Source organism: Rhinolophus sinicus, linkage group LG09 (genome assembly GCF_036562045.2).
Source record: "Rhinolophus sinicus isolate RSC01 linkage group LG09, ASM3656204v1, whole genome shotgun sequence".
NCBI lineage: Eukaryota > Metazoa > Chordata > Mammalia > Chiroptera > Rhinolophidae > Rhinolophus > Rhinolophus sinicus.
The window spans coordinates 71,965,761-71,980,930 of NC_133758.1; the positions used below are offsets into that span (position 1 = coordinate 71,965,761).

The 15,170-nt window shown below is 37.9% G+C and overlaps 1 protein-coding gene across 9 annotated transcripts in view; it reads right to left on the reverse strand.

Moving 5' to 3' along the window:
• The window catches only part of MAGI2 (membrane associated guanylate kinase, WW and PDZ domain containing 2), a 1,294,930-nt gene that overhangs the window by 215,566 nt on the left and 1,064,194 nt on the right, over positions 1-15,170 (reverse strand). For all 9 annotated transcript variants that reach the window (XM_074340646.1, XM_074340647.1, XM_074340644.1 and 6 more), the window contains one exon: positions 2,835-3,473. In XM_074340646.1, the coding sequence (XP_074196747.1) occupies positions 2,835-3,473 (639 nt within the window). The remainder of the gene's footprint in view (positions 1-2,834; positions 3,474-15,170) is intronic.

Here is a 15,170-nt window from a genome sequence, read left to right on the forward strand (position 1 = left end):
ATATGTCCATCCACTGGTAAATGGATTAAAAAAAAAGCAATATATCCAGCAATGGAAAACTACTCAGCAATAAAAAGAAACAAAATAATTATATATACACCATCATGGGTAAATCTCAACAGCATTATTCTAAGTAAAATACTACATACTGTATGATTCCATTTACAAAAAAATTTCTACAAATGCAAAATTGTTAAGAAAGCATATTAATGATTATCTGGGTCTAGGGGAACTTGGGATGATAGATGTTCTAAGGATTATGGTGATAGTTACACAACTATATCATTTTAGCAAAAGTTACTGTAGTATACACTTACAAATGGTAAATTTCATGGTAAATTGTACCACAATGGCGTGTGTTACAAAATGAAATACATTCTAATAACCAAGATTTTAGAGCAAGACATATGTATGCATAATATTATCCCATTTATATTAAACGTGCTACATATATTCAAGTATGTGCTAGTTAAGAGTACAGAATTTCTGAATGTATATTTATGAAAAACATGTTTGCCTCTGGGAAAAGGACTGAAAGTCTGGTACAGGAGAGAGAATTACTTTTCATTCTATACCTTCTGACACTGCTTAAAACAATTAAACCATGTACATTATTACTTTTTGTATATAAAATAATCCTAGTAAATAATGAAAAACAACCAAACATCCATGATCCTATTACAAGGACTCAGGCCCAGGAATCTACTCTTAAAGATCTATACTTATCTGGATGAGGCCATTGGCACTTATGAGTAGCCTCTAGTAAGATAATCAAAGTGAATTTCATCACAAAAATAAGGTGTTGATTCCTGTTAATTTCAGAGATAAGTGCAAATTGTGGGAATTTGGGGAAACAAGAGGTTTTTGACCAGAAGTACTTTAAGTCTCACAGCATACTACATTCTGCAATACTACACTAGCCACAAAATAAAAATAAATTCCTCTTTCCCAAACACAAATAAAAGTGAATATTTGAGGATTAAGTGGGCGGGGGGAGTAAGGAAAAGAATAAGCAAAAATAGGTTAGTCTAGCTGACAGCTGGCAAACAAATGTTTCCAGAAAACGTAATAATTGCAACAATATAAATACATATTACATAGTTATTACATAATGTAATATATAATATATAATGAACACCTATAAATAAATAATTTAAAAACTCTTTTTCCTGCTTTCCATGATATATAAAATGTGTCCCAACTTGTTTCTAGGAATCATAACAGCGGATACTGTACAGTGATTTTCAGTTATACCTTTTAGTATCAAGAGCCTGTTTCAAAGATTTGCTTTTCAATTGCATGTTATGAAGATATGGCTATTTAATTAAGACTATTTGTTTTCATCTTAAACAAGCAATGAGAGAAATTAAAATACACTGTCAATATTTTATTACCAAGATTCAAGTGATCCAATTTAAGACTGTTTTGCTATCATATTATTTTCCCTTCTTAATGTAGGAACATAATATTTTGTATGGTTTGCTCACAAATGCCTAGCATTTGGTATCCCTTTCCACACAAGGAAGCAACAATGTAAATACCTCCTCCGAGGGGAAACACCTTCAGAGAAGGCCAAGTAAATCATAAAAGGTGCTTCTTTCAGCTTTGGCTGCTTTCATTCACATTTCAAGCTGACAGGGCTTTCATGCTGTTGTTCCTGCTTTGAATAGGCAATCATCCCATATGTTTGCCACGCGTGTGTTCTTCACGCCTGAGTTCCTCACAGTATTGCCCATTCTGACCCATCCCTGCTGTAGCTTCAGTGCTGATTTAGACTCAGCAGACATTTAACGAGCACCTAGTGTAGGCCATTCAATACTAAGAACACTACCATCAGGTTAGGTAGTATTTTCCCAATATGACAGATGACACATCTGAGGCTCATGGACTTTTTAAGTCCCAAAACTGGTAAGGGGAAACCAGGTCTTCACCTGAGCTTTTTGATTTATACTCTGTTTTCAAGTAATTTCTGTATCTGTGGACTTTCCCTCCTTTTTCTCCCTTGTTTCACTGATAATCAAGAGCAAAGTAGCAGAGACATGAAACAGGGGGCCTCTGTTTTGCCCCATCCTTTCCCCACCATGAAGGTAGAAGGGAAAAAACATCCGGGGCTCAGAGCTCCCACCACGCTCTTCATTGCTTCTATTTCCACACGTCACCTAGAATATGCAGCTCAGAGCTTCAGCCCTCACGCTATTCCATAGCTTTCTTCTCAGGCCGTGCAAGGCTCTATGGGTAATTACTGCTGGAGCAGTCCCTACAGTCATGGAAGAAGTGTCCTGAGCAGTCCTGTTCACAACTCTGAAAAGATTTTCCTATGTTCACACAACTCCCACTGATTTTTATGGGGATTATCAAGATGACACTTGGCCTTTGGAAGGGGTGCAACCAGCTTCCACGTGCTTGCCTGGCTTCCTAAGCACACCCCAGAGGACTGGTTTCTTTGGAAAAATCAGGTGTTTTAACTAAGTCAATAGGAAACCAGTTTGAGGTTTCTACAACTGATACATTAATGAACTTTTGGACGATGCACTCATACTTGGGGAGTCATTCTTTACCCTCCAAGTTCACAGCAATATAAATTTGTAAGACTGAAATCACTGTTTTCTGTTGTGTTTAATATAACATAGGAAAAGACATATTCTCAAAATTAAAAAAACAAAACAAAAAAACACAGCTTCCTGGACTCATGTTTTTCTCTTTTACTCTCTTACCTTTATTTTGTAAAGTGTGATTTCATTCAATTCCAGGGAAACTTCCATTTCTGCAAGATTATTAAAAAGGTCCTACTACTTTACCTGCCTCTTTAATCGCTGAGCCAGGGTCTATCTTACCTCCTCGATGGATAATCAAAGAAGTCTCGCTTCCGATGGGGCAGTCCTTCAGTATATCCACTACTTCCGTATGGCTCAGGTTCTGTACATTCTGCTGATTGATCTCCACAATGAGGTCACCCTCACACAGCCCAGGGCATCCCTGAATGTCGAGGATTTGTTTCACCCGCTGTCCGGTAGGACTGTCGGCAATCGTGAAGCCAAAGCCCTGGGCACCTTTCACAATGGTTAAGGTCATAAGTTCAGCTTGGGTGGCCCCAGACGAAGCCATAGACACATTGTCGTCATGGACAGGTGGTGGATACGTGCCATCTAGCTGGCCGTCAGCTGGCATGGAGTGCAAAGAATGAGGGGGCCGATCTGTTATATCTGGAACTGACTGTGAGGTCCGAGAAATGTATTCCAAATATGTTTCATAGTTATGTCTTCCATTGACCATTACTGGCGGTGGCCTCTCCATTATTGCAAGGGGTGGCACCATGCTGTTAGCAGGGTCTTCGGGATCGAAAGGCAAAGGGTAGCCACGACACAACACCAGGCTGACACTCTGACCAATAGGAACAGACTGGAAAAGCTTGACTACATCTGCATGAGTGTGTCCTAGGACACAAACTTCATTAATGTAGACGATGACATCACCTGTAAGGAGAGAAGAACGAGATTGGCAACATGAGGTAAGGTCAATTAACGCTGACGTAGAGAAATGGAATTATTTATGAGACGAGTGAAAGCGGTGCTCTGTTTCTCAGCAGTAAGGAGATCAATTAGAATAATATTTAAATTTACTGCAGGTGGTTCAAGGTTACAACAGGTCTGCCAACAAATACACTGATCAAATGCTGAAAAAAATGCTATATGATTATTCTTGAAGTTCAGAAACAACTTCATATTCAGAAAGAAAGGGTCAGAAAGAAAAGGTTAGAAGAATTTGTATCTTAAAGAAGTACTCATTCTATGTGTCTTTTTCATTTCCATCTTTAATGTATTTAAGTTAATAAAAATTTCAAACTATTGAGAAGTGGTGGTCAGAAGTATTGGATGAAAAATTTGGAGCCCTAGTATGGTTTTTTTGTTTGTTTTTTTGTTTTTGGTATCACTTGTCTAATCCAACTGCCTTTTTTCTTTTTTACGGGAGAAGACAATATTTTGCCCGTTTATTTTCTCTACCTATAGCAAGATGTAACTGCAAAGTTTCCAGGTATACCTAAGTCAAGGTCAAGAGCACAGGTTCTGGGATCAGGGACCTGGGTCCATACCCTGACTGTACTGCTTAGCAGATATGGAATATCGTGCAAGCGACTTACCTGCTTTGGGCCACAGCTCCTCGTCTGTTAAGTGGTGAGGATGAAATGAAATAACACCGAAAAAGTGCTTGGTGCAGTGCCTGACAGATGGTGAGTGCTCAGTAAATGTGGAACATTGTTAATGTTATTGTTGCTAAAATAGGATGGAGGGGATTTGGAACCCTGGCTTTCAAACAGGAAGCTGCCATAGACTTATCCTCTGATCTTAGATAAATGGATATTTGTGCGGATCTTTTTGAAAAAGGCATTTGCCCTCTCTCCCCAATGAATTTTCATAGTTACAGAAGTCCACTGGTTAGGAGTTAACTTTATGATATTAAAAATGCCCTGAATGCAAATTATTCATTCTCAAATATATTCAGAAAAAAATATTTCCTCCTTAAAATGCAGGAAAATGTGTTTGAGGTAATTGTTTAAAAAATCAAGTATGTCTGAATAACAACTTTATTTTTGGAGAATTGTTCTATCATGGATTAATATTTTTATCCTCAAAACCCATAATGTTAGAGAGTTGAACTTGCAACTTGAGATCATGCTTGACTATGCTGAGGAGTATGTGAGGAACAGAAAGACATGTTTTCACAGATTGTCAAATGAGTACCTCAACAGATTAATTTATCAGGATCATTCTGAACCGGGTAGTGTAAATGACTAGGGATTTCATTGTGAGACATCCTTGCCCATCAAAATTGTAAACATCAAAAATGAAAAACAGAGCTAAACTTCCAGAGTTAAATACTTTCCTGGCCTTTCTTAGGTGTCTGCTATAAAACGATTTCTCCATGAAATGCACTTAAAAATAAATGACTCCATGAATAAAACACTCCTGAGTAAAATGCCCTAAGCTTATAGGAATTGGTTAACACTCTCTCCCCAAATGCTAGAGAGCTGCTTAAAAGTGCTAAAAATAAGGAGACAGAAGAGCCAAACAAGCATTTCAGGGATCCAGGTCTGATTCTAGAAGATGTCACAGGCTATGCAACTGGTTACATGGAAGTTCACTCTTCAATTATGTGTACCTGAGAGGGTGCTGGAATAATGGCTGGACATTAGACCAGGCCTCAGAACTGACCTGGGAGGGGCACCCTCTGCTCTGATTCCTCGTTACGCTGGGGCAGCTGTGATCTTGGGCACCATTTTCAAGTGGTTCTGGTCATCCCACCAGAGAAGGAACTGATCCGGAGAAACTATTTTCCTTTTCCTGCTGCCTCTTCTATTTTTAAAGTTATCATATATTTCACACATGAAAAAGGTGAAAGAATAATAAACACCTGTGTACTACCTACCATCTAGCTTAATGATTAGAACATTCTCACATCATTTGAAGAGCCGTGAGGAGCACCTCTCTCCCATGTGCTTCCCTTCCTGCCTTTGCCAAAGGCAACCACTGTCCTGCATTTGAGGTTTGTTATTCACATTATAGTCTATAGTTTCTAGGACATATCTAGGTATCTGTAAATAATATCCCTAAAGAATATGTAATCCCTAAAGAATAATATCCCTAAAATACATTTTTGAGTATTTTAAACCTTTTGGAAATGATATGCCTATTATTATTCTGTAATTGCCCTCAAAATGTTATTTGTGATATTTATCTATTTTGATAACGTGTACCTCAAGTTCATTAATTTTCATTGCAACATAGTATTTATTGGAAGACTGATTACATCCTTATTTATTATCATCTATCCATTCTTCTGTTAATGGGTTCTTGTGGAGTTTGGTTCAAGATAACTCTGCTATGGGCCTCTTTCCATGGCCCTTGGGCACATATGAGGTATGCACCTTGGCATAGAATTGCTGGGCATAGGCCACGTGCATTTTCACTTTTGCTAGATGGCAAACAGCTGACAAAATAGGTCAAATCAATTTACATTCCCATTAGTAACGTATCTGAATTTTCATTGCTTCCCATCTGACACAGTACTTGGCATTCTCAGACTTTTAATTTTTGCTAATCTAATGGGTGTGATCATGGTTTTAATTTGCATCTCCCAGATTGCTAGTGAGGATAAGAATCTTTTCATATTTTTATTGGTCATTTGGGTTTCCTTTTCAGTACCTCTCATTTCCCCATTCTTCCGATTTGGTTAGTCGGGTTTTTTTCCCCTGCCCATCTCCATTTTTGATCTGAGGCAGCACGGTGTGGTGACATTACATGGGATAGGGAGTCAAACAATTTTGGTCTTATTTCCAGCTCCATAACTTACTAGCTGTGTGACTTTCAAAACTAACTTAAATCCTCTGTGACTCAGATTCTTCAAAAGTAATGAGGAACAATAATAGCAACTTATTGTTCTATGGGAAATAACAAATGAGATCATGCAGGTGAAAGGGTGTGTAAGCTATAAATTGTTATGCAAAGGACGATTGCTATTTCAGGAATTATTATCTGTCCTTGGTTATATCCCTCTGTAAAATCAGGACAACAGTCACACCAAAATATTCCCATCACAATCATAATCAAGATGAGTATTGCCTTCTAAGTGACCAAGTCACAGGCAGGAAGGTAACCGATGCCACTTTCCTCTAAAGTTCTCCCTAACTTTAATCACTGTTAATAAACTCCCCAACCCCCAAGCATGCTTTAGCCTTCCCTCGGCTATGCCAGGAATTCATAGGGAAAAAATTACTACGGGTAACATTCAAAGCTTGCGAGCTTCCCTGCCAGGTCTAAAGAGTAGCTTTTTGAATTATAGTGATTAATGTTATATCTTTTTTAGTTTTAATGTGATCGTGCTATTTAGAAACCAAACGAGAACTATTTATGGTTCTTAGTAAGACTGCCTTTTATAATTTATGGATATTTTCCACTCAGAGCAATTTTTTCAAGTCATCAAGCAAGCAAGTGACAAAGGACCCTGCAATACTTTTGTGGAGCTATGCAGAAGATTTCTGAATGTAAAAGATGAGTGATCAGCTGTCACAGTTAAAACTATCTTACACCTTGACAGTACTCAACTGCTCACTTTAAAAAATACATAGCTGTCTAAACATGTGTCGTGCCAGAATTGTTGCAGATGAAGATACAAGCAAACATTTGCTTGCTCAGATAGAACTGATTGGGTAGGATATTTATAGACTGTGCTCTATGAATGTCATTCACATGTTGTGAAATAAATATATGAGCCACCTGGTATATGTCACCTGGTGGTGCCATGCCAAGTCCTGGGATAGACTGGGCTTAAGAGCACAGAAAGGGATGTCATTAGGAAAACTGGCTCGAGCTCCAACCCTGTTGGCCTACTTAAGAGGCAGAATTGGAAAAGAGTCATTTGATCTCTCTATCTTTCTATGTATTCTTTTATAAAATGGGAATTAAAATATCTCCTCCATTTCCTCTTTCACAGGGCTGCTGTGCGAATGAGATCAAGCTTGTGAAAACACTTTAAATCTTATCAAAGAAAGGCTCTCCATAAAAACAAGATGATGCATTTCTTTTGAAATCCAAGCACACATTTTCATTGCCACGTTGTCTGGCAGGGTTACATTGTTTCCCATATGGCCATTCATTTTAGGCCATATTGAGGTCAAATGGTTCTAGGACTACTGACTTCAAGCCTATTGGTCAGGTTTGGTGTGACTGATGAGCCTGGTGTCCCCACAGGGCTTAATGACTTGATTCCCAATTATGGGATTTCAAAGTGCAAATGAAGGAGAGTGAGGCTGATGAAGCAGGAGGTTTAAAACTGCTGGCCTGTATGGGAAAATATTCTAAGATCATTGGTTTCTTTCTTAGTCATGAGAATCAAAATATAATATCGGATACCTCTTAGACGCTTCATTGTTTTAGATAAAATGACTCTCTTCATAAAGCATTGCTGAAAATGGGTTTATTTTTATACCTCTTTTCTCTGTTCCCACATACTTTGAGTCATGGTGGCCTGCAGAATCTTCCTTTTCACCCTTTCTCATTTACCACTTGCTGTTTACCTTCCTTAACTTCCATTTTGGACGAGACAATAATAATTTACTTCACACTCCATTCTCATCCTATAGTCTTCTCTATGAAGTTCAGGTGGCTCAATCTTTAGACCTACTGTTTAACACTTTTTGCCGAAAATCCTCCCATCTTATTTTTGTCTCCACCACCCAATAAGATACCATGCTTGTAAAGTTCATATCTTTACTGTTTACAATTTACAACTTGCATTTGCCTTTTTAGTTGAATTCTGCTAGTTCTCTATCCTCAAGTGCACCTCTTTTCTATGTATAACTTCATCCCAATGAATTCATTTCTTTCCCCATCTCTTCAATGATATCTTCTGTTAATTCCTACTCTTATCGCTCCTATCTCATGATTATGGCTACCAATTTCTCTCAGATTTTATTCCTTTGTGGGAGTTTTCTACCTGTTCCAAGTTTTCTCCATAAAAGAGTATCATTACTATTTTGAGAACTCTTTAGGTATTTAGGATAAATTCTCATAGAATAAAGAATAGAAAGATTTAGTCAGAGGAAAATGCAATCGATTTTAAGCCTAAAAAAAAAAACACCTCACTGAATACTTCCATTCCACCAATTACATGAACTCTACATTGAAAAATTACTGTTTTTTTAGGTTCCTCTTCAGCTATAAGATTTAACTGACCTTTCTTTTTTGAAGTTTGTATTATTTTGTGTTTTACATAATAATATATACTTTTATTAAAATAAGTAATTTTATTATAAAATTGAATATTCACTTTCACTCTACAACCCCCACAAACATAATAAATTTTGGCATTTACTTTTTGGGTTGTGCTTCACACCACCTCAATTACATTGACAATAACCGCTCTTGGTAAAATTATTATTCTAAGTGAAGGACTGTGGTATGTCAGATAGACAAACAGAATTGAAGCTGGGTCTCCTTGGGCTACTCTCTGAGCAAGTCATTAATATCAGTTTCCTTGTCTATAACAGGGAGATAACAATAGCTGCTGTACACACCTTATAAGAAAGAGATGTCTGCGAAGGTGTTCTGTAAATGGTACAGCACTATGGTAATGCTACATATATAAACACATGTTTTAAAATTTTAACTAACGACTGGAAACTAAAAGTATCCTAAGGATGAGAAAGAGTAAATAGTTGTAATTTCAAGTAGTTAAAAAGAAACTATTGAATTTTATCAAATTATGTGGCAGTTTGCTTGCAGAAATTTGAGAGGACAGATATGTTCATCCTTGTAACTGAATACATTCCTTGCAAACAAAGAAGACTAGTGCCTCATGAAAATATCCTTGAACTCCTCATTCCTTTCTGGAATACAAGTACAATGTGGTGAGGGTGGAGGCATCAGATGGACAAAGGCATGTGGGAACTATATGGCAATGGCGGTGGGGTGCTGGGGGGAACTTAGAACATACACATGTGTGGGTCTTGGAATATTCTCAACTACTTGTATGTTACAAAGTGAGAAAAGTCCGAAGATAAAACATCCAAGGGATAAATGGGCCCTTGTCCTATTTTCTTAGGTTCCCTGATGAATCTTATAGGGCTCTATGTCTCTTATTGTCCAAAAGTTTTTCCTTGTATCTAAATCTCATCTCTTTTGCTAAAAATCAAGACTATGTTCTCGATTTCTGTTCTCATAAAAACAGAAGCATAATTCTTTTAGAATAATTAAAGTATTTTCTAAAATTCCCAAATCGTCTCCTTAGAGTGAAAATTATGAAAAGAGCTATCAATTGGAGGAGATTCCACCTTGGAGGTTCTGGAGATTACCGTGGTTCTAGTGACTAAACATCTGTCTTGCAGATAGCATTATTACAGACATCCATCAATTATGCAGAAATACAAAAACAAATACTTAGGTTATGGTAGGTATAAGAGGCAGGACAAAATGCCTTCATCAGAAAAATTTTAGTTTATTAATTTTTATGTGCTATATAATAAATGACATTGTGAATTAAAATGAGGTGAATCAGGCTGCAGTATTAAAATAGTGTTCAGATAATGTTTTAATCTTTTTTTTTTTTTTTTACATTATGAGACCAACTGTAGCATAATGGAGAGATCACTGATGTAGGTGTCAGGAAGTTTATGGTCTTATGCCAAGTATGCTGTCAACATATTTCTGGTCTTATCTGCCATTTACTCATTAATTTATTTAAAGTTTATTATATTCCGTTACTGCTGAGCCAGGCACCATGTTATAAAAAGAGAGGATTGAACCAGAGGATCTCCAAGGTGTTCTCTTCACTCTGACATTCTGAGACAAAGGCTCTTGGATTCTACTTCTTAGAGAGCTCTTCACTTCGTTCCTTCCTTTCTCTTCCAACTTCTGTCCCCTGAGAACAAGACCTTACCATCTACTGCATGAAAAATCTCTTGGCTTGTGTTCCTGATGTCATAGCAGGAAAGACTAGGGGGAAAGGAAAGGGAAGCCAAGCATATGGCGGAAAAGAGTGATCCCATGGGATAATGGGGTTCCCTAGTGTCACCCCATACTGACCTCCAGGAGGACATGGGATTGCTAATAAATCCTCTCTTCTGGTCAGGACTGGCTCAGGAACCAGGAGACTATGACTATTTCGCAGGCCAAGGGCATCGGTGCCAGTGGCTGTGAAGCATTGGGCACTGCCTTCCACCCGCTTCCCTGTCAACTCATCTTCCATACCTTTTTCTCTGATGTTTTCTATTTAACGTCCGTCAGTGTCTGCTCACAGAGGAAATCGAGTCAAAATTCTCTAGCACAGCACTGAAGGCTCGGTCTACATTTTCACCCTCTCCTACCTCTTCCCAGCCTATGCTGCTTCAGTTGGTCCCAGCTCCAGGCCATGCCTCACACAGGCTATATGTTCTTTCCAGCCTCCTGCATCTCCCCATCCTTTGTCCCCTCTAAAGTCACTCTTTGAGGCCAGCTGCACATTTTTGACCATCTTTCTGACCACCTGCTGTTGTTGAGTGTTAATTACTTCCTCCTGTGTGTTACTTTCCCTGACAGCATAATCCTTCAATTCATTCATAAACACATTCACAGCTCTTGGAATTTCTGTGACCACAGTGACTACCACGTTAACACACTGAGTATTTATCTGGCATTTACAAACTCCATCTCTCTGATCCTTACAAAATCCCTATGAGATAGGCATTTTTATCTGTATCTTATACACGTGGAAACTAAGCCGGGAAGTTAAATGGCTTCTCCAAAGTCACATTGATCATTGAGTGAGTATCAGGAACTTCAACACAAATGGTGAGAATTTCAAACAGTCCAGGACTTATTTTGACTTGGGGACTCTTTTGTGTCCCTCACATCATATCAGTCAGCATGCTGTAAAATGTCTTTAACTCCTGACTATGAAGATTGGGAGACAAACTGCAATAGTCTTCTGGTTCACTAAATTGATGGAGGGAGCAGTAAAGCAAATAATTGCAAACAGGAACCTGAGCAGTAGCTCGGTCCACTTTCTACAGTCCTCCAGAATAGGCTGTTTGGAGGAGGCTTTGAGAGTGCTTAGGCAGGAGGTGAGAGGGCACAGCAACCCACCAAATGCTGTAGCTATCATGAAACAAAAGCTCTAGTACAAATTATTTCAATAGCTGTGTGATCTTGGGTAAGCAGTTTAACTTTTTTGGTCCAGTTCCTTTCATGTAACACTAGTGGAGGTCAGAAAAAATCATTTCTAAGGTACAGCAGCTTTAAGAGTTCCTACATCTGGTGAGAATGTGGAAAGCTCTCCAACTGCACTCATACAAGTATAAGGCATTGGGGAATTTTAGTAATGCGGTTAAACAGGTAAGTGACAGTTCTCTGGGGGCTCACCCCAAGGTTCTTTGATTTTTTACAAAAGCAGCCAGTGAGTCCAACAATCTTTCTATAGGCAGAAGGATACCAAGATCTTGGCGTAGGCACGTATTTCTCAAAATAATGAATAACTTCTTAATCACATTCTATAATTTCATCTTTGTGACCCAGTGCAGATGCCTAATTAAACGCTTTGTTAAAAAAAAAAAAAATAAAAAATAAAAAAAAATATATATATATATATATATATATATATATATATATATATATACACATACATATATATGCTTAATCAGCAAGCATCCAACAATTATTCCCTGGCAGATGTGAATTAGTCTGACGATTTATTTACATTTTTTTGTGTGTTTGGCACAGAGTGGTAAGATATATTTAAATACTTGCATTTTACTTAGAAAGGAGAAAGAAAATATATTCTAAGAGAATCTAAAGGCTCTGATTATTTGCTGATCTGGCAAAGATTAAACAACACTTCAGATTAAATCTATAAGTAAAGCCACAAAAAGAAAGCACAAAAGACTGTTTCTTGCAAAGCTCCAAAGAGCAGAGGCTTTCTAAATAGCGTGCTCACTTTAGGAATTCAGTAGGATAAAATGGTCAGTGAATCTGTTATTTCTCTACAACAATGAAATTAATTTTAAACCAAAATAAAATAAAGAACAGCCCACAAAAATGTTATCAGAGGGACCCTAAAAAATGAAAATAGGTTTTTGCATCTAAAGAGAATTTAGGATTTCACTAGGAAAAAATAAAAACAAAAGAATTTAAAAATATATCTTTAAATGCTTAGCAGGATATGAAAGCTTATGAGAGCAAGATAAAAATGTAGTGTAGAGTTCCCCTGTCCTATCCTGAGTTAGGGACACACATGAGGGAGGAGGCATTACAGAACTATGCTCAACCACCCACGGGCCCCATGAAAAGCTGAGCTACAGAAGTACATTGTAGGAAAGCATCATCATTTTACATGGGCATTAAGCAGTGTGCATGTTTATTTACGAAGAGCATGAACTGTATTCCTGAACAAACATGATTCTTTTTTACATAAATGGCTCCTAGGGGCCAACGTGCTATGACCCATAACCTTCTTCTGACCTTATTTCAACACGATGTGTCAAGTGGCTATAAAACCTCCCCTAAAATGATGGGAGACAGCTGGCTGGGGTGGAGCCAGAACTGCCCACAGACATGCTTTCCAACAGTTTATTCTACTCTAGCCGCAACTGTCAATTGCTAGCTGTTTTGACTCAGAAAGAAAAATGAATAACAAGGAAGGAAGGAGGGATGGAGGGAGGGAGAGAAGGAAGGAGAGAGGGAGGGAGGGAGAGAGAGAGAGATTGAGAGATTGGTACATTCAGTTCATTTCGGATTGCTGCCTCCTGCCAAATGGTTGAAAGTGTTTGTAGCTTTGTGTGTTTGGTACCTAACCTACCCACCTACACACATTTTAAGACAGATAGTGCAGTGTTTTTAGTTAGAAGAAAGCAGAATTTAGTTTTTGATACTATGAAATCAATATAGAAGAGGGGGGAAAAACCCTATTTCAAGAGTCCAGATAAGATTCTGTAAAGCTGTTTCCTTGAATTGCTTTTGAAAAAAATATACTATTTGCTCCAGTGTAAGCTGGATGCTGGTCTTGAGTATCCACTGATGGTGGGGGATGTCTATATTGGTGGGGCTGCTTGGTCAGGGAAGCTGTCACCCCTAGATCTCTATCACCCTATGTGGTATTTCTGGGGAGTGTTCTGGCTAGTGCTTCCATCGCAAGCCAATCAACAATCCTTAACTGGTAGTGTAACATACTAGATTATGTTGATCTACTTTTTCCCTCCCTTCATGTGAAAAATTACGGAGCCCCTGCTGCTTTGCTGAAACAAGGGCTGTCAGAATATTTCTCCCATATGAATTTCTGACAAAGTGCAGCAGTAAGTTGCTGAGCTTCATAAAATGGCTGGCAGAAGGAACAAATGTGCTGTGCTAAAAATGTGACTGCGTATTTGTACACTGCATACACACAGGTCCAAGGTTGAATGAGAAAGCCCTTCTAACTTGTTAAGAGGAAAACAGACTTGGCAGATGTGAATCTTCACTGACAGACTTTGATTGTTCAAACTTGGACGCTTTTTTTCCAATTTCAGTTTCTGAAGCAACAATATTTTATATAAGTATCAAGAAGTCAGTTTGCCCATTGGACCATACACACCAAAGACTGCCAATTAAAAATCCCTCAAACACATGGCAAAGGGGAAGAAAAAAATTTTTTTGGCTGCACTGAAATTTTGGAATCCAGAGAAAGATAGTTATTATCCCTTTGGTTTATGTGGAAAGAAAGGGAAACAAATATGGTATCTTATAATCTCAGACATCCGGGCGTCCTCACTACTCCCCTCTCTATACCAGACACTGTACACAGACTCTTTTGGGGATGAATAATGTCACCCAGAGTTTCAGAAAAATGTGCAGCAATTTCCCTGCAGACAATGGGAGATTATTCTATTTTCAGATACAACAGACAAATGGCACTGAGAAAAACAATCTAATCCCCTGCTGTTCCCAATGTTACAAATTATGAAATCATACTGAACCTGATTGGAATAAGTTAGCACAGAATCACCATCAAAGATTTGAAGTTGTCCCCTTGTACCACCACTGTTTAACATGTATTTACATGAATATCATGTAATAGATCCCCAGGTTTATATGTTATTTTTCTCACTTAAGGGTTGAAATACATTTTACATTTCAGCCAAATATAGTTGACCGCCAGAAACAATAAAAATTTCTTGCTTTTTAAACCTAAATTTAGTAATAATTTTATAATCATAGTATTAGCACTATATTGTATTTCAAGTTCCTGCAAATCATAATAAAATGAAAGAATCATAACAATATTGTCCCAGATGAGTCAATTGAAAAGTGAAAGTTTTACAATCTCTTGATTATTGTTGGGTCTAGATAATGCAAAAACAGTCCATTAAATCCTTTCTATTGAATAAATACATTGTTGGAGGTCATGGAGCAATGAGTACATTGGCTAATAATAACAATAGCTTCTATTTATGTGTTAAGAATGATAAAATTGTGCACCAAGAACTCTGCCAAGCACTCTAGGGACTTAATTGTATTTAATCCTTGAAGTAACCTGATGGAGAATACACTGTCTCCATTCCATCGGAGCAGTGACCATGGCTTAGGGAAGCCAAGGACCGCATTACAAAGTGACAGAGCTGCTTTAGTTCTAATGTACTTGGAGTCACTTTCAGGCTTGTGTTCTAACTA